Source organism: Syngnathoides biaculeatus, chromosome 19, assembly GCF_019802595.1.
Source record: "Syngnathoides biaculeatus isolate LvHL_M chromosome 19, ASM1980259v1, whole genome shotgun sequence".
NCBI classification, from domain to species: Eukaryota; Metazoa; Chordata; class Actinopteri; order Syngnathiformes; family Syngnathidae; genus Syngnathoides; species Syngnathoides biaculeatus.
The window spans coordinates 15,255,078-15,278,366 of NC_084658.1; the positions used below are offsets into that span (position 1 = coordinate 15,255,078).

Sequence of the window (23,289 nt, forward strand, 5' to 3'; positions counted from 1 at the left end):
GCCCGAACCCGGCCCAAATAAAATTCAATTTCCATTTATTACTTCCATTCCGGCTCCAATCAATTATGAACGGCAGCTAATTAGCGCCGGCCGTCGCTCTCTGCGCTGTCAAAGTCGACTAAATCAAGCCGACGTCGCCCGGCGTGGACACGGAGTTCAGAAAAAATAAGAATAAAAAATTAAAAATCCCCCCCCCCCCCCCCCCGTGCTGCAGATTGAAGTTACACGACTTCACCAATCATCCGAGAGCGCGCCTGCGCTCGTAATCAGGAAAGAGAAAATGAAGGCGAGAAAAAGTGCGTGGAAGTCATTCGTCGTTTCACTCGCAGAAAGAAAGTTGACGTCTTTTCTTTATGAAAGATGACGCGCACGGCGGACGGACGGACGGAGATTTTCAATGACGTGATGTCACGCGCGGCGAGAGTAACGCGGTGACGCATTTGGCGCTGACGGCGTCCGCTCGGCGGGCAAAGGTGAAGACGTCGTCACGCCCGCAAGCCCAACCGCTTCTTCCCAAAACAACAAACTTGACCCCTTAATCGTAGTACTAAACCATAAACCACTAAACCCCAACTTTATCGCCGAGCGTTAGCCCAAACATCTTCAACTAACTAAACTAACCGTGAGCTAACTTTCACAAAAACCCTTCACCAGACCAAAGCAGTCCTTTTGACTAACCCGACACGTGAACCGCAGGCTCTCTTGCTTTGTCCCGACCCATCTAAAAGCCAAAAAGTCTTCCGACCTTACCCAAAACCAGCTCTAACCCTGTTCCTGATTTCACAACTACTTCAAGTCCGATGATACTCCACCTTTTAACCTTCCCCTTAATTCTAACCTTCAAACCTGACAACCATCCCCAACCTCTGCCTTGCCCGACCTTGAGCGAACTGCCCCAAAAACTGGCTCTGGCTTGAACCAAATCCATTTGTCCACTCGCTCTGACCCACCCCGGCCTCAACCTCAACCTCAACCTCAACCTTCACCTACACTGATGCGACCCCAGTTTCAAGCCGACGGCTCTGGCCGTTCTAAAAAGTTCTGCGTTTGGATGGGAATCTGATTTTTTTTGAACAATTTCTTGAGGAACGTGGGAGTGACCGGGCCAAAGATGAGGAGGGCATCCGATATGTTGTGCTGAGATGGGGCTGGGGCGGGGCGGCTCAGGCGCCGTCTCGACGCTCGCGACCCTGCAGCTAAACCCAAAGGCAGCCGTCCTCACCTGTCCTCGCATCTAATCGAACGAAACCTTTACCGGGAGATCTCGCGGGACATTTTTTGCTGCCGCTATCGTGAGCGATGCTCTCGTATTGATTCCCGCGACTGCGCGTCTTGCCTGCGGTCACGTGACCACGGCGTGGTCGGAGAACTTAAAGGATCGATGCGCGATTGAAGCTCGCCGTCCGCTCCCACTCAGGTCGACTTTGGCTCCAGTTCGCGTCGAGCTTTTCCCGTCAAGTCACAAAAAAAAAAACCAAAAACAAAACATCATCGTCTTCTGTAAACTTTATTAAGCGGGTTAAAATGCTGTCGGGCATCTTTGGAATTGTTTAATCCTGACGTAGCGTTTGTTTTTCCGTGCGCGTTTACAACGAGAGAATCCTCACAACAATTGTCTGTAGAAAACGACGACCCGCAGATCTTCCCAAAATGTATTCAATATCTGTCTGATGTTAATAAATAGAATTGGAATCAAAAGGGAAATTCATTTTGTTGGTTTGTTTTTAATATCAGCATCTGCTATCAACGTCTTATGTATGTGCATATACTATATGTATGATTGATCGCACTTTATCATTAATCTTTCACAGTTCTCCGGACTATTCGTCTTACTTTTTCAAGATCTTCTTTGATTCATCAAACACTGATGAGTCTAAAATCAGTTTACTCGATTATTATTAGTATTTTTTTTTTTCCCCCAAGAACTGCCTCAGTGCACACGAAATAAATAAAGCCATTTTTAAATATTTAATTTTTTTGGTTTTTGTAATCTAATTTCAGGTCGAACGGCGGGCGAAAAGGTAATTTGTCCGTCTTCAAACGAATCGCTCGGATCTTTGTGCCAAGGTGCAAGCTGCGGAATGGACATAATTACGCAAAGAAAAGGGGCCGGCGTGTTGGAGTCGGCCGCGGGCCCCCGGCTTTTAAACGACAAAAGGAGCCCGGCGACTTTTGAACGCCATTGAGAGAGAACTTCGAGGGGAGCGACACGGACGAAATCAATACCCTTTGTGCGGGTCGCCGGCGAGCCTCGAGAGGTCTCTCTTCAGTCTTCTGGGGGGGAGGGAGGGGGCTTTGAACAATCGTTGAGGGGAAAAGGCCAAGCGGCCTGGAAGAAAAAAAAGAAAAAGAGACCCCCGCAGATGCCGCGGCGTTGGCAGCGCGGACCAGGTGAATCGAGCACTTACGACCACAAAAGGCTCCGGCAAAGGGAACAAGATCGACGTCTTTCTTCGCATTTGCTACGTCGGGCAGAACATTCGGCCCAATTAGCCAGCGGGGGGGGACACGCAATCGCCCACGCTGCTCACGCTCATCGTTATGCACGTTTTTTTTTTTTTTTTTGCTTTGGTACATTTCAAATGAGGAACTTTTCCTCCCGTAAAACGCGTCCCGATTGGCTGACTCACCCGGCAGGCTTAATATAATGCCGCCTGACGCGTATTTATCACTGGCGCGTGCTTAAGCCATTCGCCGGATATATTTATTTTGGAAAAACACGCACTCGCTCCAACCTGAATCATGACGAGCGTTCGCACCTGCCGTATATAATATTCGATTGTAAATCGGATCATGTGATGAAAATTTACAGTAACAGTAACAATGTCCTTTACATGGGGAGAAAACAAGATAAATATGCAACTTATCAAAGCATAAAATAGCATATGAAAGAAATGTTCTTTGGGGTTACATTTTTACATCAATCATTTCAAATACTCGTTTTGGTAAAGCTTTGCAAGCTAGCTTAGCTCGAAGATGCTCGAGGTAGCAGCAGCGATGTTCGCTCGTCACACTTTGTCTCTCTCGAGTGTGACAGCAGGAAAAGGAAAAAGTCGCTTACAAAATTGTCCTAATAGATAAAAGCCTGAAAAAGACGCAGAGCGTAACAAATCTTGATGTGCAGCATGCAACAAAAATCTCACAACAAGAGCGTTCAAAAGTTTCACAGCGAGGTTTTGGGAGGAAAGCCTGAAAAAGAAGCACAGTGGAAAGTGGGGAGCAGCACCAAAGTCCGAAAGGGAAGCCCAGAAGTGAGACGGGTCGAACTATTTTAGAGCAAACTAGTGCTGAAATGTTGGCAGTCCCGGCCGCTTTTTCGTCACACCTGATATCTGGGCCGTCAGAAGACGGTGTCGTCGTCCCCGGCGCCGTGCCACGGCGCCAGCCTGGCCCACTGAGATCCGGGAACGCCGGCCGGCTTCTCGCGGTGGCACGACTCCAGCGAACTGAGCGACCCGGCCGAGGATCCCGAGCCCTCGTACGCGTACGTCGTCAGGCGGTCGAAGGGCGGCGCGTCGGGGTCCTCGTCCGCCTCCTCCAGCCGGTCCAGGATGAACTGCCTGAAGACGTCGTCCTCGGGCCCCTCTCGCAGGGACATGCGGATGCTGGCCCGCAGCTCCTCCCGCGCCAGCCTCCTCTCGAGTCTCCTGGGGTGCGGGCGCAGCAGGGCGGGCGCGGGCGGGTCTCGGGCCGGGCCCGCCTCGGTGTAGTACGGCACTTTCTGCGGCGCGGTGTCGGGCAGCTCCGGCTCGCTCGCCTCCTTTTGCTGGTGCTTGCGTCGCCACAGCAGCAGCGCGAGCGCCGACGAGGCTGCAGACATGGCAGGGCACCAGGTTGGTAGGAAGTATTTAGGATTTAGCTCTTTCCAGTAAGAATTGAGCTTTTTTTTTTTTTTTTTTTTTTTATATTTTTCCACAATACGGATCAACATTTAAGCATTTAGTTGATATCCTTGACTTCAGTTTTCCTCATTAAGAAAACAATTTGGGTGTACTCGCGCCCCGATCAAGGATATTGAAAAAATCCCTAAAGAGATTTTTTTTTTTCCAGCTTTTGGGAGAATCAATGACGTTGTTCTTCCGGCTCATCTTCTTGGACCGATCTGTATTATTCTATATTTTGTATATTTTAGTGTAGCCGAATCCCTGATTGGTTAATACATTGATTAAGAAGCATGTCTCAATACTTGTGTACAACATAAAATAAAATCATCACACCTCAGAGGTAGATAAGCCGTTGTACCCAAAGTGTGTTACAGCAGCATTTGTTTTTCTTTTCTCTCTCTCTCTTTTTTTTTTTTTCCTTCTCATCTGTCAGGGGTGTTAGCATAGCGGGCATCGCCATTAATCTTTCATAGCGTGGGTGAGGGGACCACACCAAGCAGCAGAGGTCATAAGGAAGCTCTTTCACTATGCCGGTGACGTCAGCTTCACCGGGACCACGGCGCTCGGCCTCAATGCGGCGGCGGCGGCGGCTCGTCAGACGCGGGAGGCTGTTTTGAAGTTGGGGTTTGCGACGGGGGGGGGGGGGGGGGGGGGTCTGTTAATGGAACATTCCCACACTTCGGATTGGTATTTGCGTACTTGCCATGGCGACGGCAGGCGGGGACGCTCTAACTCAGCGGATCTGCTGGGGGAGAATGAACAGATCAAGTATCAAACCGCGAACGCCCGGCGGTCAATGGGTTAAGGGGCGCGGCCGAGTTTGTGACATCACGGGGCGGGTGGCAGGTTAGTCCATGTGTCAGCATCTGGCTTATGGCTGACAACTAGCGTCTCTCCTTAAGTTAGACCCTAACACGTCCTTTTAATGCACCTTTTTTCCTCCTCCCAGAGATAAAATTAGTCATCAGACACTGCGGTCCCCTTTGTTGCCGCAACCCAATAGCTCACATCTCATTAGCACCAACACCTCTTCCGCCCCCCGAGAAAGCAATCAATTCGCAGAGTTCACCTCGGAACAAAAACACGGGCGGCGATGTCGATGCAGTTGCGACCACACGTGCGGGACGCCACTGTGGTCGCGCAACGTTGCCCAGGGAGCATCTTTGGCGAATAGGCCTCGCGTCATTTTTGGTTTTGACTGCGAGCTTCCTTTTCCGACCGCGGCTTTGCGCTTTTATTTTGGGGCTTTTGCGCACCACATCGACGTCGCGTTTCTTTCCCGAGCTTTGCGCGATATCGCCGGGCTGTCTCACCCGCGGCCGAGACCAGGCACACCAGAAGCGCGACGAAGGTCTGAAGGCTGACCCCCATGGACAGGGCCAGGGCCTCCGCCCCCCCGGAGGGGCAGCGTCCGGCGGGCCGGCAGGCGCACACGCTGATGGTCAGCGTGGCCGTGCTGGACAACGCGGGCGAGCCGCTGTCCGTCACCACCACGGGCAGGAGGTAGCGGCTCCGGTCCTTGCGGGTGAAAGTGCTCCTGCGTGCCACGACGCCCGCCGTGTTGTCTGCGGGCGATGGGGAGAAGGAGGACTTCTCAGTCAAGGCGCTTTCAAAAAAAAAAAACAAACATGTGAGTGATGATATTTTTAGAGGGGGGCGGGGAATAAGCCGCGCGGGTGAATATGGAACACATTTCAAAGCTGAGAGAGAAAATGAAATATTCAGCATGTGTAAAAGCACATTTGGAATATCAGTTTCAATACTTAAGAATGGAACACGGCCCCGAATGGACGGGGGATTGAGCAGGAACGGACGGGGGGGGGGGGTTCACTTCATGCACGGCTCAAGCCCCCCCCCCCCCCCTTTTACCCAAACAACAAAATTCACTTTTTGCGCATCTTTTTTCTTTTCGTCTGTCGACATTCAGCAGATCAACGCTCGAGTTTCCCGTGTGAGATCAGAGAATGCGGCGTTTGCTTGACGCTTTCAAAGTGCGACGTGTAACATACCTGACGCGAACTGCGCGAGAAAAATCCTGCGGTTTAAAAGTGAGGGTGCATCACCACATCCAACAAAAAAAAACAACGAATGACCACGTTTGAACATTTTGTTCAGTTTCCTTCCAAGAAAACTAAGACAAACTATCACAGCGTGCTGTCCTCAACCTTGTTGAGATCCAGCGTTCTTTTCAACTCTTTTGTCACTGGTGAGTCGTACACAAAAAGAAAAAAGAAAGAAAAAGTCCTACAAATACAACGTGTAAGCAGTTTAGGCAAAGGGACCTTGGTTATCCCGAACGGTGAAGTTGGGATTGATGTGCTCGTCGGGGACCATGGAGAAATAGAAGTGGTGACCCTCCGAAGGCTCGTCCGGATCGGTGGCGCTGAGCAGCTGAATGAGCTGAGAGGCGGGGAGAAAGTGAAAGACGGGGAAAAAAAAAGAAAAAAAAAAAGAAAAAGAAAGATGCCAGGGGTGAGCGGAGGGTGGCTCGGGAAATCGGCCAGGGTCACGGTTCACAGCAACGGCAACGCGCTTCTGCGCAGCAACGCCGGGCTCGCTGCCAGTTCCCAGGACGAGTCCACACAATACGGGACACGATGTTTGTTGCCAATATCGAACGCGACCGACTAAGCCAACGTGACAAAAATGAATGTAACGGGCACAGGAAACATGACTAACTTTATCGACCAGGTCACAACAAATAACAAAACAAGCACATTTATTATCATTACAACGCCAAAACACTTCTTGGACTATTTTAAAGTTCAAATAAATCATGCAATTACGATGGCCTTCAAGTGTCCACACGGATTTTATTCCCAATCTGAGCGCACCCCGGGCTCCATAACTCCGATCCGATACTGACATGATAAACAGAAGTATATACAGCGGGGCGTAAATCGCCAGCGTATCGGATCCCCGCGGCGTCCGTACCTCTCCCGCCCGCGCCCCCTCGCAGATATACGGCTGGTAACGGCCAGCCAGCTGCGGCGCGTTGTCGTTTATGTCCAGCACCTTGATGGACGCCACCGCCGAGGAGGATAAACGCTGCTGCGCTGAGAGAGGAAGGGCGGGGGGGGGGGGGGGGTTGTTATCTTAAGCTTCGACAATTCCGCCTGACGCCCGGCGCCGTGCCCGGAAGACTTACAGGTTTCTCTGGCGATGACGGTCACGTTGTGCCAGGCGGACGTCTCCCGGTCCAGGGCCTTGGCGGTGGTAATGGTTCCGTTAAGCGGGTCGATCCTGAAAGCCTTCGCGGCGTCGCTTTGTTTGTCAAAAGAATATCTGGTGGAGGGAACACGGGCGGGTTTTGACTTTCCAGCCGTCCGAGGGGATGCGCAGGATTCAAAGCGTGACAAAGTGAATTGCCGTCATGGCAAATTGGCTTCATTTTGGCTTCATTTTAGGCAGGTGAGGGTGTGATGACAAAAAAAAAAAAAAAAAAAGTTCTAGAAACTGGTTTGACGTTTTCTCTGATGGCATTAAGTTACAATTAAACAGTTTTTTCCAAGTGTAATAGTGAATCAAATTCAAAATTGCGCTTTTGTTTTCCTTTTTTTAGAGGGTATGGATGGGGCGGTGTCATCGCGCTTAGGATTGCCTTTGTCTATATTGCAAATACAGGGTGAGGAAAAAAAAAATACTGTACAATGGAGAATTCTTTCCTTCTATTTCTTTGAAAGTGTCATTCGGACAGAAGTGAGGCCATCAGCATTTGTCAGCTTAAGCTTTGCAGTTTTTGTAAGCGTATTCGCGTCCCCGATTGACATGCGGGCAGCGTGGCAAAAACTGCTGGCTGGCAAGACGTATTTCTGTCCCCGGCTGCATTTCAGCGCCAGTTTGAGAAGCTTTAAAGTGTCACTCTGCTCCAACACTTTGTGAAATTTATGCTAGCCGTGGCAAGTTCCGCTAACTAACGCCACTGCCGGAAATACAGAACTCCTAAAGCGGGCGTCGGCGCAAAAACCAGGGCTGCAGTGGAACTCAACATCAATGAAAGATCAACTCAGCGCTTGCTTCAAAAAATGATGAGGCAGAAGTTGATATGAGAAACGGATCCTGTTTAGAGAAACTCGCAAATGGAATTCTACGTTGGAGCAGCGGACAGTATCAGGAATGGAATTAACCACGCGACTGGTCATGAATCACGCCGCGCTCGCCAATTCTGCCCCGAACGACCCGGAAAACAAGAGCAAACTTCATCATTTTTAGTGGAACTTTGCAAAGCCCTAAAATGTCAGCGCCGACGTATTCATCAAGGCGACGGCGTCACCAAAGGGACACTAATCGACGGCGGGCGCCGGATGATGTGCGGCGCCTGCCACTGGCGAGCTCGCCTCCGACGGACTCCAGGCGCAAAAACGTGCCCCACTTGCAAATGACATCGGATCACAATTCCGTACGCCGCCGCGCGGGACGCTTTATTACATTCCCGCGTCGTGGCCGACGTCGCTTTGTGATAATGCCGCTATAGATAGGAAAAGCCTGTGAGCTAGAAAGAAAAAAAAGAACGAAAAAAATCGGGATGATTTATTCAGCGGGGCTCATTTCCGAGTAAACTAATATGAGATAAATATGACCGTGTATGGGTGGGGGTGCGGAGATCAAGGGTAAAAATGGATGCGCCCGGGAAGTAACATCGTTTGAAATTGAATCATTTTTCACCGCGTGGAGGAAAATCCGTGTATCATTTGTTCTTTGCGTTCGGTTTATAAACAACAAACATTGACACCCCCCCCCCAAATAAATAAATAAATAAACAAATTACAAGGTTTTTGTCATTTATATTTTCACTTAGATGAAAAATATGAAAAATTGGTCACGGGACTGCACTTGATTTTAATGCTGAATTTGAACGTGACCTGCCCAATTAAATAATCAAATCAAACCGAGTATTGTGGCCCATTTTTCAATTTTCATATTTTTGATTGGGACCGAATACGGAACGATCAATCAAATTAATGTCGTGCCATTTTGGATGGCCAGTAAAAATGAAAAGGCGGAGCGATTCCACGGATTTGCCAGCGGCGCGCCGCCGTTGCCGGAGAGTTACCTGACGCCGTCGGCGGCGGCGTCGGTGTCCCGGGCGCTGACCGCACCGACCGCAATCCCCGCCGCCGCGTTCTCCGCCACCTTCCACTCGTAGGCCGGCGAGAGGAAGACGGGCGGCTCGTCCACGTCGCCCACCATGATCTTCACAGTGGTCCGGTCCGAGAACTCCTCCCGGGGCAGGAAGCGAGGGTCCACTTCCTCGTTGACGGCCTCCGCCACAACCACGTAGCGTCGCTTGCTCTCGTAGTCCAACGGCTGCAAATGAACGCATTTTATAGAAATGAATCGAATAAAATAAGTCGCGCTCCGTCACCTTGGCCAGCAGAATGACTCCCTCCTGGGTCAGCGGGTCGGTCCGGACGGTGAACGTGGCGTCCTCTTCCGGGTCGACCCGCAGGCTGTAGTTCATCCTGGCGTTGACGCCCGTGTCGGCGTCCTCCGCCTTGACCCGGCCCACGGTGGTGCCCGGCGCCGCGTCTTCGGGAACGGCGAAGGTGTATAAATCTGAAACGGAGATGATGGATACGTCCTCCGTACGCACCGTTTCAAATTCACCCGTGGATTTTATTATTGATTACTTTCGTGTTGTCACTGCTGGTTCTAATTTGCAACGATGTGACAAAACAGAGGGCACAGTTCAGACACTAGTGCGGCCATACATCATTGATAAGCGGCGGCGGCGGCGACGTCTGCGGCGAACGCGGACGTGACGGCGGGCCGCCCTCGTCTCACTCCCGCAGAATTGATTTCTTTCCCGGAGCGTCCGTTGCGCGAGCTTTATCACCAGGAACGTTTGTTTCCAAAGGTCACGATACGACGCGTGAAGGATTGGAGCCGTCCGCGGGGCGACATGCAGATGAGCCAGACGAGGCCGCCCACTTTTTGCCACCGTCTTATTGCTTTTCATTCCAAAGTCGGAAGTCGACAGATGACTGCTTGATAGATGGAGCCCACCTCCGACGACAACGTGGCGAGGAACGGGCGAAGAGCTCGAAAAATAGCAAGCGAGCGAGCCGGATGGATGGATGGATGGATGGAGGGATGGATGATAGAGAGAGGGAGATAGATAGGTAGAGAGAGGTAGAGAGAGATAGAGAGAGAGAGACAGAGACAGACAGACAGAGACAGACATAGATAGATAGATAGATAGATAGATAGATAGATAGATAGATAGATAGATAGATAGATAGATAGATAGATAGATAGATAGAGATAGATAGATAGATAGATAGATAGATAGTAGATAGATAGATAGATAGATAGTAGATAGATAGATATAGATAGATAGATAGATAGATAGATAGATAGATAGATAGATAGATAGATAGATAGATAGATAGATAGATAGATAGATAGATAGATAGATAGATAGATAGATAGATAGATAGATAGATAGATAGATAGATATAGATAGATAGATAGATAGATTACATAGAGATAGATGGATAGATAGCTAGATAGAAAGAGATCGAGATAGATGGAGCGATAGATACACAGATGGAGAGATGGATTAGATAGAGAAAGAGAGAAATAGATAGAGAGAGAGAGAGAGATAGATAGATGGATAGATAGCTAGATAGAAAGAGATCGAGATAGATGGAGCGATAGATACACAGATGGAGAGATGGATTAGATAGAGAAAGAGAGAAATAGATAGAGAGAGAGAGAGCGAGAGAGAGAGAGAGAGATAGATAGATAGAGAAATCGAGAGATAGATTACATAGAGATAGATGGATAGATAGCTAGATAGAAAGAGATAGATAGATGGAGAGATAGATACACAGATGGAGAGATGGATTAGAGAAAGAGAGAAATAGATTACATGGATTACATAGATAGATAGATAGATATATTACATAGAGATAGATGGATATATAGCTAGATAGAAAGAGATAGATGGAGAGATGGATTAGATAGATAGATAGATAGATAAGACAGACAGACGGACGGATAGATAGATAGATTTGATTAGATGCATTCAATTTATACTGACGATGCTGGAAGATGGGCCCGTTGTCGTTGATGTCATCCAGACTGACGGTGACGGTGGCGGAGGCCGAGTGGCCGCCGCTCAGGCCCAGCATGTCCTTCACCTGCACCACGACCAGGTACTGCTCTTTGGCCTCGCGGTCCAGGTCGGGCCAGGAGGTCACGACGATCCCTGCGGGGCGAGATGTCGCGAGACCGCCAGTGACCTTCCAAAGGCCGACAGTTAACAACAGGAACGGGCGAACGCTTTGTTAGGACCGTCGATCACTTGTTGGGAAATGTAGAATATGCAGAATAAAAATGATGTATTCATTTTTTTTTTTTTTTTTTTGGTGTAGGTTAAACGACGCTGTGGGCAAATCGACCACTTGGAGACGTTTGGGTTGAGGCGCTGCCGGGTCTTCCCTTCAGTCACATCCGCGCACGGCTTTGCATTTAAACACTTCGCCGCTCATTAAAGGTCAACGGCATGTGTGGGAAGCGCTGCGAGGCATAATAATAATAATCTGTCAACGGATGGCCGAGCTAACCATTTGGGGACAAGTAGCATGATCGCGTCGATAAATAGGAGCTAAGTTTAGAAAGTGCTTTGAAAAACAACATCGCCGTCCGTCGATTTCTTCGATCCCTGAAACCGGGATTAAAAGTCTGTGCTGTTACCTGTCTTTGGCTCCACAGAGAAGTAGGGCTCCCCCTGCAGGATGGAGTAGAGGAGCTTGGCGTTGTTGCCAAACGTGGGGTCGTCGGCGTCCGTGGCCGTCACCTGGGCCACGGTGGTGCCTGTCAGGTTGGGTTCACCGTTAGTTAGCTGGGACCGCCACTTCCTCTTAACACGGTTTTTTTTCCTTCATCTAAACCTCGGAAGCAGCAAAACCCGCAAAATTTTGGGCCACTTTTGGCTCGATCAGAAAGAGAAGCCCATCCTAAAAACGGCAATTGTCGATGTGTTGGAGAATTTTTGGGATATTCACACAGGTAATAATTGTTTTTTTTTTTGGGAGAGCAAACGACCGCAGTATCTTTGGCTTTTCAGGGATGTCTCATCAAATTAGGGTTTTTTTTTTTGTTTGTTTTTTGTTTTTTTTTCAAGGCCAGGTGGTGTTAATTGTTTTGAGAAAAACATAACACTTTTAATTTGAGCCAGAAAAAAAAAAACCCCTGGCATTATGTCACGCACCCCACAGAGGCTTTCTGGGAGAAGAAATAAAGTTTGGGGGCTCGCGTCGTTAGCCTCGTCGTTTTCGGAATCACCTCTGCACGTCTCTTTCGTCGGCGTTTTCCGTATCCGAAAGTCGTCTGCGCTCAACCCTCACCCGTCCCCGCTCTCTCATTCCGAGCCAAATACGTTATGATTTATTAGGAGGGAGATATTATACCGCAACAGGCAGATTACACATAAATTGAAATGCTAATGTTTGCGCTGTGAAAGGGCAGCGGCTGTAATAACATTACTTAAGAAGAAAAAAGCATCTGGGCTGCGATACAGAAAGCAATACTTTTAACTTCCTGCATGCGGACAGATGACAGACATTCATATAACCTTCTGCGCTTTTAATATGCAGCCAGGATATAAGTTAGCTTTAAAAAGTGCATCTGCGTAAATCAAAGTAAAAAAAAAAAATACGTATTTATGACGGTGGTGCGGCTGGGATTTCGGAGGTTGGGTTGCTAATGTTAACTCGCTGACACGCTTGGAATGACACAAAATTCATGACATGATGGTAAATTCCTTATCGCTGTGTATAGCCGACGCTGCTATGCTATCATAAACATATTTATGCAGAAACAAAGCTAACTTTGGTGTGCTAACATACTTATGTTGGAGGAATATTATGTCTTGGTAACTTAGAGATGTGTAAAGCTAATTTTGCCAAGCTAAGGTATTTTGGTCATTGCTAAGCTAGTGTTGTGATGCTAATTGTTGCTATGCTAGCGTCCCAGTCAGTGAGCGCGTCAGCCGTACCAGTCGGGCACATCTCGGGGACGCTGGCCACGTACGGCTCGTCGGGGAACTGCGGCGCGTTGTCGTTGATGTCCTGCACCTTGATGATGAACTCCGACTGGGGCTCCTCCGGCTCCCGCGAGCGCCGGTTGATGGCCTGCGCTTGGAGCACGTAGAAGGCCTTCTCCTCGCGGTCCAGCTTCTTCAGCGTCCGGATTTCGCCGGAGTACTCGTCGATCTCGAACGCGTCGCCGGCGCCTTCCCCCGACAGGATGTACTGGATGCCCAACTCCCCGCGATCAGAGTCGGATTTGAGCTGCGTGACGGGAGGCTCGTTGAGTTTGCCGCGTGAAGGACGCGGTCGGAGTTTCCGTACCTGGCCGATCACGCGAAGAATCGGGTCTTCCTCCGGGACAAACAGCTGCTTCCAGATCCAGCCCCTCTTCAGGCGCCGGTGCTGCCCGGCGGCCCTCGGGTCCGGGGCCAGGCGGGCGGTTTCCTGACCCTCGGCGATGCCATCGCTGTGGCTCAGCAGGGCCAACAGCGTCAGCGCTGCCAACAAACTCCTCGCTTTGGCGTACTCTGCGGCTGCCATGCTTGCTTCAAACTCTCCTGTCAAGTTACAGGTCAAATTGACGGATTGAAAGTGTTGGCCTCATTTTAGTTTTTATTACAGCTAGTAGCTTGATGAATAGGCAAACTTTAGCGCAGATTTTTTTTTTAAAATGAACAGATGGGGCCAGGACGACAAAAAATCTGGACAGCAATTCAAATTTCCTGAGCTTACCGGAGAAACCAACAACGAGAGGTTGCAAACGACCAAGTTTTCACGCCGGCGGTCCAATCTGTCGCCATCCCGGCGGCAACCTGCCCCCGTCGTTTTCACGTCCCTGCAAACGACATTTAGCGCCGGCGTTAGTCAGAGAAAACGCTCCGTGCAGTTCACAGAGATTGCAGAATGAGCATATTAAAGATGCAAAGCCAAAACATTAATTACGCCAACTACATTTGCGAGCTCCCCTGCATTTTGTCGCGCAAACGCTTGGTAAAGAGGTTGAGGGGAATAAAAAAAAAAAAAAAGTTTGTTGTGGAGAAATCGTCTGTTTCATTAAACGCCGCCTGGCAATTAAGCGCACATGATGAATGGTTAGCAAATGGGCATGGCGTGAAAAGATATGAATACATAAAGTTGATTAAACTGTGATGGATGACTGTAGTTGGAAAAAAAAACCAGATGTACGCTTTATAAGAATTAAAATGAATAGAATGACTTCTTTGAGGAAGGTGTCACAGGATTCGCTTAATTTGCTCATTCAGCCACGAACGCTAACACGCATAACAAACAGGAAGTCGCTAACCGAGGAGATGAGTCCGATTACGGCGTACGTGACAAGTTAGCTTTGCAATACTTGGGCAAAAGCAAATCCTGCTAAATAGGAAACAACAGCAGAGGACATCTTTGTCCCGCAGTTTTATCCCGGTGGGTGCAAAAGCCGCGTGACTTTGGCTCCCCTCGCACTCTTGACCTCGTCGCAATCACGGCATCGGAGCACGTCTAGCCGGGGCGGCATTGATCTCATTACAAGTCTTCATTAGTCAGCTGCGGGGTCCCCACGCGGCGTCGCACCGGACCCGAGAAAACCAAGCACAATACCGGGCCTTGTCTGCGCTCCGAAGAGAACAAAAAGCCCTGTTTTCTGCTAACCCCCTTCGAAAAAGAGCAAACGAGCCGGACAAGAAGGCTTTTTTTCCCCCCCCCTCGCTGCGTGTCGCAGTTTCCATTGTGCAACATCTTCAGCTAGCTTCACGTGTTCACAGAAATGTGGTTTGACATGTTTTGAGATGAGAAATCTGTGAATCGTGCTTCAGTTTGTACCCAAGCTCACATCCCCCCCCCAAAAAACAACAAAAATTGTGCTTTGGGACTGTGCTGATTGCTATCGTGCAAGGCGGCTGTTAGCGTGAATATCGAGCAAGGGGAGGGATTGCTTGGAATGCAATAATATTCCTGAATGTTGATTCCAGTTTATTACTATTGTGCGAGGTGGCATTTATCATGAACACTGACAGCATTTTTGAGTACAGTTTACTTTGGTTGACGGGCAGTTCACAGCCCGTCAACTCTACGCTCTCATTCGCTGACGCCCACGTCACTCACCGGACCAGGGCCCGCCTTTTAAAGCTATACACAGACACACTCAAGGGTTCACAGATACTACAGTAGAATGTGGAAAAAGACGAATACCTGCACCTCACGCACGTGCTCTGTTTAATAATACTTCTGAAAATAATAATACGATACAATAGATTTACAAACAATTGCTGCAGCCATAATTATAAGGCACGCATGCAAAGATGACCTTGGACTACTATATTTGTATTAATTTTATTTAAGAATTTATTTTTTAGTGTTTATTGTTGATTGTGCAAGGTGGCTTTTTTCACACGTTACGGAGTTTCCATACGAAGCTTAACAGGTTTCCAAACTTTTCCCAGCTAACCCACGCATGTTGAACCCAGCCGTGACATCTCCCGTCACGATAATAACGGGCGCCATCCCTGTGATTGATTTACTACAGCAACCTTTTCTTTTACATGCATCAATTACAGATGGGCAAAGACGCGCCCGTGCGCCCTACGGTCAATTTTCTCCTGTCAGAGGAGACGTCGACGCGGCATCCGCCGCGCGAGGAGCCTGCCCCGCGCTTGGCAGCCATTCATTACGGCTAATGGGCCTCCCCCGACCCTGCGCCCAGCCTCACTCGTCGCTATTTGCAGCGTCGCACGTGCGTGCGCGGCGGCGGGCTGCCGCGTGACAGCGTGGCAACGAGCGGCGGTCGCACAACGTTGAGCACGGCACGCACCGAGACCGTCACATCACGTTCCCGCCCGGCTGCGTGCTCGGGAAACGCGGTTCCGTCACCTGAGTCGGGACATTACAACTCTTGGGTACAAGCGGCCCTGACATCGGAAGTAGGGGGCTGAGCCGGCCGGAGGGGGGTTGTCGCCGCTCTGCGCGGCGTCAAAGTAATCTGATATGCGCACAAACTGCACAAAGGAAATGATCGCATTAACCTTGCTGCAACCTGCCCGTGAAACAGGAAAAGCCCTTTTTAAAAGGAGACAAATTATGTCGTGAAGGACGTTTACGTCTACTTGCTGTGTTTATTTTTACGGCGCAAGGCAGCAGTTATCACTGGGATGGAAAAAAAGAAGGGAAAAAAAAAAAAAAAAAAAAAAAAGCAAAACACCTCAAACTAGCCCTGGAAGCAGGAAAAGCTTTTTAGCTGGGACAAAGTGCGAAAAACCTTTTTTTAGCTGTTTTTTTGGTTGTTTTTTTTTGCACGTTATATTAAGGATAAGAAAGAGCTCACCAGAACACAACGCCAACACCAAAATGTAACCCTGGAAGCCGGAAAAAAAAACTCCTTGTTATCAGGGAAATGTGAAGAAAAAGTGACTTTTTAATCTCCCCTTCCCTTTTCACTAATCAGTTTTTGTTTATTTCTCTTCGCTTGGTTGTGTTTGTGTCAACTGTTCAAGGTGGCGCTGTCATGAAGGATAAGAGAGGTCATTACGACAAAACACCAAAGTCCTGGAAAAAAAAAGACAAGCCTTCTGATTGAAGGCCACATGCTGTGAGAAAGTGACTTTTAAACTCCTGATCCCAGCTTTTCTGTTCATTTTTATTATGCAATGTGACCGTTAACATTTGTTGTTCTTTTTTAAAACACAAAAACTTTCTTCTTTCACATTTGCGGACGGGTGCTTTGAATTGCCCGATGTTTGTTGACTAATAAAACGCGCACAAAAATTCATCTGCTCAGCCTGACGTCTTTTGGATCAACCTTCCAAGACAAAATATCCTAATTGGTCATATGGGACGTGTTGTTTTGAGTTCAGCCTTGTAAAAAAAACAATCAGCGCTGCCACGCCGCTTGTTTTCTTACAAGCGGGACCCAAATGAGCACGAAACAAGAGGGAAATGTCAAAGCATCATGTACTTGTTAGTAAGCAATTTGCCGCTATTTATTTACACGCACACGGAGCGGAAACGGTCGGAGGCGAGAATTCCCACTGACGTTAATCAGCCGCCGTGAAACCACGTCAACAATTTTTATTTTTTTTTTTTTTGCTTTAGATGAGGAAAAAAATAATAATTAATGCCAAGACGCAACTAAAGTTTACTTTCCAGAAATGAACGTGGTGAAAACCTAATCACGCAAGTACAAATTTCCAAAAAGAATATTTTAGATTTTTGTCTGAAACATCACATCGATGGGCTGTCATCTTAAAAAAATGAAAAAAAAAAAAAACCTACACCAAGTTGGATGTGTTCTAAACTAAATTATATTAATTAAATTACATCTAAACTCGTGCACTAAACTTTTAACAAGTTTGCAAATTAGTTTCGAATGTTTATCTGAAAACACACAATTTTTAGTTTTTTTTTTTATCATCGCTTTCCGTTATCATTTTGTCTGAATCGTGAAATTATTTTGGCTACTTTGCATCAAAGACAATTGCGACTGTAGCTTAGCGCGTGCTAAACACAAAACAAAGAAGGTACGTCCTTAAAAATGCGTATGAACACAGATGCAGTCGTTCAAAGCTTCTCCTGATTGCAAGTTCAAGTGATTTGGAGTTGAAATGACGCCCCATTGTCAGGAACGACAAAAAAGAAGCACTTATCCAAGCTATAGAAAACAACATTGTTGACGCTAAAGAAGCAGGAAACGCTGCAAACAAAAGAGCCGCCTGACTGCTTCCAAATTGTGCTGGGCTATTATGACTTTTCCCCGTCTTTGTGTCGAGGCCTCTATTGCAACCCCGTGTCGCGTTTCTCCGCACGCCATTACCGCTCGCTGCGCGTTTGGCAATCGTATCTAATTATCTCCCGACAAAAGATCGGCGAGCTCCCCGCGCGCCACACCCACCTGTTTGTTTGTTTGGTTTTCTGTGCGTTTGTGCCGCTCCGGAGACCAGCGGGCGTGGGGGGGGGGGGGGTACGGGGACGTCGGGCGACGCAATCTGTCTCGAGTGATTGAGTCGCCACAATGGCCGCGACGGCGAATGGTCATCAAGACAGAAAAGAAGCGACCAACCTCTCCTCGCCCTCTTACCCCCCCCCCCCCCCCCATGACTTCTTCTCGCCCAGCTTTTGTGTCAAAGAACAAACACTGGAGCTTTTGTGCCGGACACTCGCGGCCTTCATGCAAATAGTCGGCCCTCGAAGACGCCCCCCCGCCCCCGCCCAACTCGAGCCGGACGTACCAGTGGATTTCTATTTCTCTCGCTGTCATTTTGCGGAACAATTGAGCGCTTTATTGGAACGGGGACGGATGATTATTCCCCCACTGTCAGGCAAACGCTTGTGCAAGTGATCGGATGGGAGGGGGGTGGGGGGTGGGCGGGGGGGGTTGCGTTTTGGAACGCATTCCTCCAGATGAGAAAAACCACAAAAGAAATCGATTTGAACCGTTTAGCTGTATCTGTCGCTCTCCTGCAGCCAGCGACAGCGCTAACATTAGCTTCGAGTACAAGCGAGTCTTAGTTTCTTCTGCGGCGCAAGCTCATTAAAATAATTTTCACAATCATGGGCCCTTGAATGGCCGTCACGCTCAAGAAAATCTCACGTTGGCCCCTGCGATTAGAGTCGCTGCGCCGGAGGTAAAAGTCGAGTGCATTCATTTCAACGCGGCTAATTATCGGCTACACGTAATGGATGCCATCATTATACGTGGGGGGGGGGGGGGGGCGGCGTAAATGTCGCCCGAGTACCGGCGAGCCTCCGGTGTTTGTCGTTGGCTTTCTCCGATCCTGACGGTGAATCAAAAGAAGAAATGTCAGGACCCGCGAGGTGACATTTAAACCCTGGGCCCGTGCGTGGACCTTGTCTAATTGAGACTCTCCCTCATTAGAATGATGGCGGATAAAAGATTCAAGTTTGGAATTTATTTACCTTCTGCGAACGCGGTGACATTTGAGGACGGCACACGTAACGGGGCAGCCAGTCGACGCTCAGCATATTCGCGCCATCCAAAAAGGTGAGGCGGTCAAATTGCCGTGATTGTGCCGTATAACGCAGGTAAAAGCCTCACATTACGATGTGTCGGGCCGGATGGTGGACCGGTCGGTGGTTTGAACATCGCAGAACAATCCCTCCAAAATCTAAAAAAAAAAAAAAAAAAAAAAGAACAACAAAGCAAAAAAAGAAAAAAATTTCTAAAATTTGTATAAATGTTCTTGCAATATTAGACATCTTTAAATGTGAAATAAGAACAATCCTTTTTCTTGAAAAATGTTTTGATAAATTAAATAAAAGTTTAAAAAAAATCAAACATGAACTTAAACCGTAGCAGAAAGCTACTATTCCATGCTAACATATCTTTGCTATCCATGGCTAGTATCTGTTTTCTCACTATAAAAACAAAAGATTTCAAACCTTTTTTTTTTTTGTTTTTCTTGTAAATATGTTTTAGGTTTCACTGGAAAGCAACAATGTGTTCGTAGTGACGATGACAAAGCTGTACTTGCAAACTGTATTTTGGCCAATAGGAAGAAGGTGGCATTAGCATGCTTGCTATCTCCATTTTGTAATATTTTAGGAAATTTTAAACTGAAATGTGAAAATCAATTTCTTCTTTCTATACCAAAATGGAGTAAAACTCAAAAATTGGAGACACGCACTTTTCATTTGACAGGGAATTCATAAATTTAGACTGAATTTCATACAACTAAGATAAAGCTAGCATAGCGTAGCTAGGAAAAGCACACGCTAAACAACATTTATTTTCCAACATTGTTTGAGCTTTAAAGAGTGAGCATGTTTTTATAAATACTGTGAGTGCTGGCATGCTAAAAATAATGTTCTGCTATTCATAATAAGCCATTTTTGAACTAAAAAAAAAACAGGCGTCTTCACAGGTGGTGTCACAGATGGTCTCCATATTGAGGTCTCCGACACGTTTTACGAAGGTGATTATTGCCCAGCTTTTTCCCTGTCCGAACCTTCCCGACTTATTTCCTCATTAAGCGCCGAGACAAAGTTCGCCGCAAGATGCGCGGCGTTCATCGCGGCGGTCGGCCGTGCCCTCTGACGCTTGCCCGGCACGTGCGCGGCGCCGTCCTAGTTGTCGCAACCGCGTTGGTATTCCGCTCCGCCGCCCGCGACGGATCTGATGAGGGTGTGCCATTAAAAATGCATGCGGCTCATATGTTCTCTGGCCTTTTGCGTCTCCAGCCGTGGGAAACGAACGGACGCCGGTGACAAATAAGGACGCCGCCGCCCTCGTTTGTCAAGCGACCCCCCCCCCCCCCTCCCGTCACTGATGGAGTGGGGCAGATATTCCTCCGCAATCCAAGAAAATCGAGATGTTATGCTCACTGTCCCGTTTATTTCTACTGCGTGAGGTCGATGTGATCGTGTAAAAGTGGCGAGAGCAGCGATTACATATTTATGCAGTACATACTGTGCATTGTAACCTATGTTTTTTTTCCCCCTTTTGACTGTGCACTCCTTCTAGTCTCTGTTTTATTTGTGTTGTGCATGCCGGAGGGGATCGTTAATAACGGGCCAAGGGACGATGCTATTACTGTATTCAAATGAAGTCTTGCGAGTCCGCACTCAGAACACGAGCAAAGTTTCAAGTTTCGAGAGTGGGAAGCCGCGGCGTGTTTCCGAAGGAAACGGCGGAAGCCGCACGCCCCTCCCGTGGCGTCTCGGGGGAAATATAGTTCCGAGTTTGATCGCGTGGTATCCATCAACGCCGATGATGAATGCATAATTAATTCCCAGCGTTCCTGTAATACAACCTCCGCGCCCGACCCCGAGAAAATTACACGGCGGGTCAAGTGCGGCGTCCCCCAGCGCGCCCGCCGCATCCTCCCGGTGCACTTTTCTCACTCGCCGACGATAAACGGGCAAGGTTACAAAGTATTTACACAAATAAGCCGAGCGTTATCGATCGGCCGCGCCGCCGTCCCCTCCGGCACGAGGCCTCCCCGGAAGACTGCGCAATCCCGCCGGCCCGCCCTCATCGCGGACGCAGATTGTGTCGGCCTGATCAATGAGAAGCGCCGGCTAGCCATCAATCTCGGCCAATAGGAAGAAGGCGGCATTAGCATGTATTAGCCGCCGTGTCCTGACGACGTCCTCTGAGCCACCCGCGGGACGCCGACGCACGAGCGCAAACCGGTGTCAGGACGAGAGAGAGGCGCCATTTAAAGATAACAGCGATGTGCCGGCGTCGCTGTCACCGTATGAAGCCGCGTTGACAAAAATATTCCTACACAGGTTACAGGAAGAACGTCACGCGGGATTCATACCGGTCCAGAGGACGCACGGATGCCGACGGAGGCCCAGATTCGGCCCGCCGCGTCGCTTTTGCTGCCGTTCACATCTGCTTCTGTAGTATTTAAATATTAATGTTCAGTTTGCATTCGGCGCTACGTATCATGACTGATGTACAGTTGCCACCTGACAAGTACGCGGTATTTCATTATGATTTATTCAAGCTGGGTTTTTTTTCCCCCCGGTACACCAAAACACGTCTCAAATTGGTCCGCCGTGTTGACGGCTTTAATGCCAAGTTGGGATTTCAAAGCAGAAAACACCGACTCATTTTGGACTTTTGGGTGTTTTCACGCCCTAAACGTCGACAACAACTTTTAGCAATTATCAGGCAGAAGTAATCAATTCCCATCAAGGGCGCTCCTGCTGGCATTTACGTTTGGCGGCGGCGAGGATTTGATGGAATGGGAATCGATGGGAGGCCTTTGGGAGTTTTGACGATTTGAAAGAAGAAGAAAAAAAAAAAAAAAAAAAAAAACGGGACTTCAAAGAGCAGCTTATTGGACCAATGGAGCCGGTTTATTTTCGAGTCATCGTCTTTCTCGGCGTTCGTTTCACATCCGTCGAGCCAATCGCCTCCTCGTCTGCTCTCGTACTCCCCCCCCCCCGTCGGATCATTTGTTGTATTTATTCCATCTGGATTGTATTCTGTCTCCCGTGGCTCATTTGTTGTTGTGTTTTCTTCTTCTTTTTTTTTTTTTTTTTGCCAGGCTACAAGTTGTTCCACGAGCTTTTTTAATAAAAGCTCGCTTTCCTCGTGTATCGTAAAGGTGAAAATGCGCTCTAGTAAGTCACCCTTTACGTCGACATCTTATTCCTTTAGGTGGCAATTACGCCGGCTTTCTGTGAAATGCGTCTTTAAATCCTTGAGACGAAATCCCCGCTGCTCCTGCGTGGAGGAGAGAACGAGCCGGCAAAAAAAAAAAAAAAAAAAAAAAAATCCACGAGGAGGCCGGGCGGAATTTGAATGGCATTATTATTTCGGCACGTGGTGTTTTGTTTTTTTTTTTTTTCCTTGGAGGTCAGACGCGCACCCTCGTAATCATTGTCCGGCTCGCAACTTTCCTATTAGGAGCGCGCGGCGCCCCCTTCGTGTTGGTTTCTAACCTCGCGAGGCGACGTGAACGGGAAGCGCGCGAAAAGCCATTACAAGCTCGCGGGACGGAGCCGAGGCTTCACGGGGACACCTTGACATTCGCCCGGCAATTAGAAGGCGACACAAAAATGTGCGCGCGGCAGTCGGGGAACATTTACGCCGAGGTCGGCTTTTAATTCAATTTGCATGGTGGGAACCGGTCCGAGCTGGATGCTGTTAAGCGCCATTAAGTCACACAGTTGTAGGCATTTACATTTCTGTTCACCTTACAAGCAAGACTGCAGTTATTTGATGTTTAAAGCAGCTCTTATCGGCTATTCACGCATCCATCCGTTTTCGATAGCGGCGATCCTCGAAGGTCGCGGGGGTCCACAAGCCCAAGGGTGGACGACGCTTGGGAAAAATCATGCCGTGTTTTCTATTGTTACTGAATTCATTGAAGGCATTTTCGAGGAACGTCATTCATTTCATTAAGATGATTAAATTGTATTCAAAAATAAGATCATAATACAAAATTGGAAGGTGCGTAGCTTGAAAAATGTTTCTTCAACAGTTTATTAAATAATTCAAAATTAAAAAAAAAAAATACATCAAAAAGCACTATTAACTACTACTATTAATTTTAACAATACAATCTTTTTGAAATGATTATTTAAGTAGCTGATCTTTCTTCTAGTATATTAAGTATCTTTTAGATTACATTTGACAATTCCTTTAAATTCACAAAATAATTGCAATTATTAATGATAGTTTTTTAAATATAAATATAAAATTATAAAACTTGGATTAAATCAACATAAATGCAAATACATACTAATGAAAATAAAAGCATAAATAAAAAATGAAAATTCAAAAAAACAAGTATGTAAAATTAATGCAAATGAGTTTTTATTCATGTTTTTGTGTTTACCTACATTCTAACTGATTGAATTGTACTTTTAATTATTTGCTTTTTTTTTTTTTTTTTTTTTAT

At 47.8% G+C, this 23,289-nt stretch overlaps 1 protein-coding gene across 2 annotated transcripts; it reads right to left on the bottom strand.

The window, feature by feature from the left end:
- Positions 1–213: 213 nt before the first annotated feature.
- cdh19 (cadherin 19, type 2) lies at positions 214–18,861 on the bottom strand. Of its 2 annotated transcripts, XM_061804717.1 has the most exons (13): positions 18,830–18,861; positions 13,655–13,757; positions 13,244–13,479; positions 12,889–13,183; positions 11,586–11,705; positions 10,930–11,097; positions 9,250–9,440; positions 8,938–9,191; positions 7,033–7,169; positions 6,819–6,940; positions 6,167–6,284; positions 5,198–5,449; positions 214–3,810 (listed from the first exon to the last, which is right to left on the bottom strand). In XM_061804717.1, the coding sequence occupies exons 3-13, from the start codon at positions 13,460–13,462 to the stop codon at positions 3,341–3,343; spliced, it is 2,346 nt and encodes a 781-aa protein (XP_061660701.1). In that variant the 5' UTR covers positions 13,463–13,479; positions 13,655–13,757; positions 18,830–18,861; the 3' UTR covers positions 214–3,340. The 2 variants fall into 2 exon arrangements, with proteins under 2 accessions (XP_061660701.1, XP_061660703.1); XM_061804719.1 differs by lacking the exons at positions 6,167–6,284; positions 6,819–6,940; positions 7,033–7,169.
- Between the last annotated feature and the right edge of the window lie 4,428 nt (positions 18,862–23,289).

Bases quoted from the DNA above. Each gene is read 5' to 3' on its own strand.
- cdh19 (XM_061804717.1), bottom strand. From the start codon at position 13,462: ATGGCAGCCGCAGAGTACGCCAAAGCGAGGAGTTTGTTGGCAGCGCTG. The intron at 9,192-9,249 runs GTGACGGAGCGC...GTTCATTTGCAG, and splicing joins GAGTCATTCTGCTGGCCAAG to CCGTTGGACTACGAGAGCAA. The intron at 5,450-6,166 runs GTCCCTTTGCCT...CATCGCCCGCAG, and splicing joins CACCGTTCGGGATAACCAAG to ACAACACGGCGGGCGTCGTG.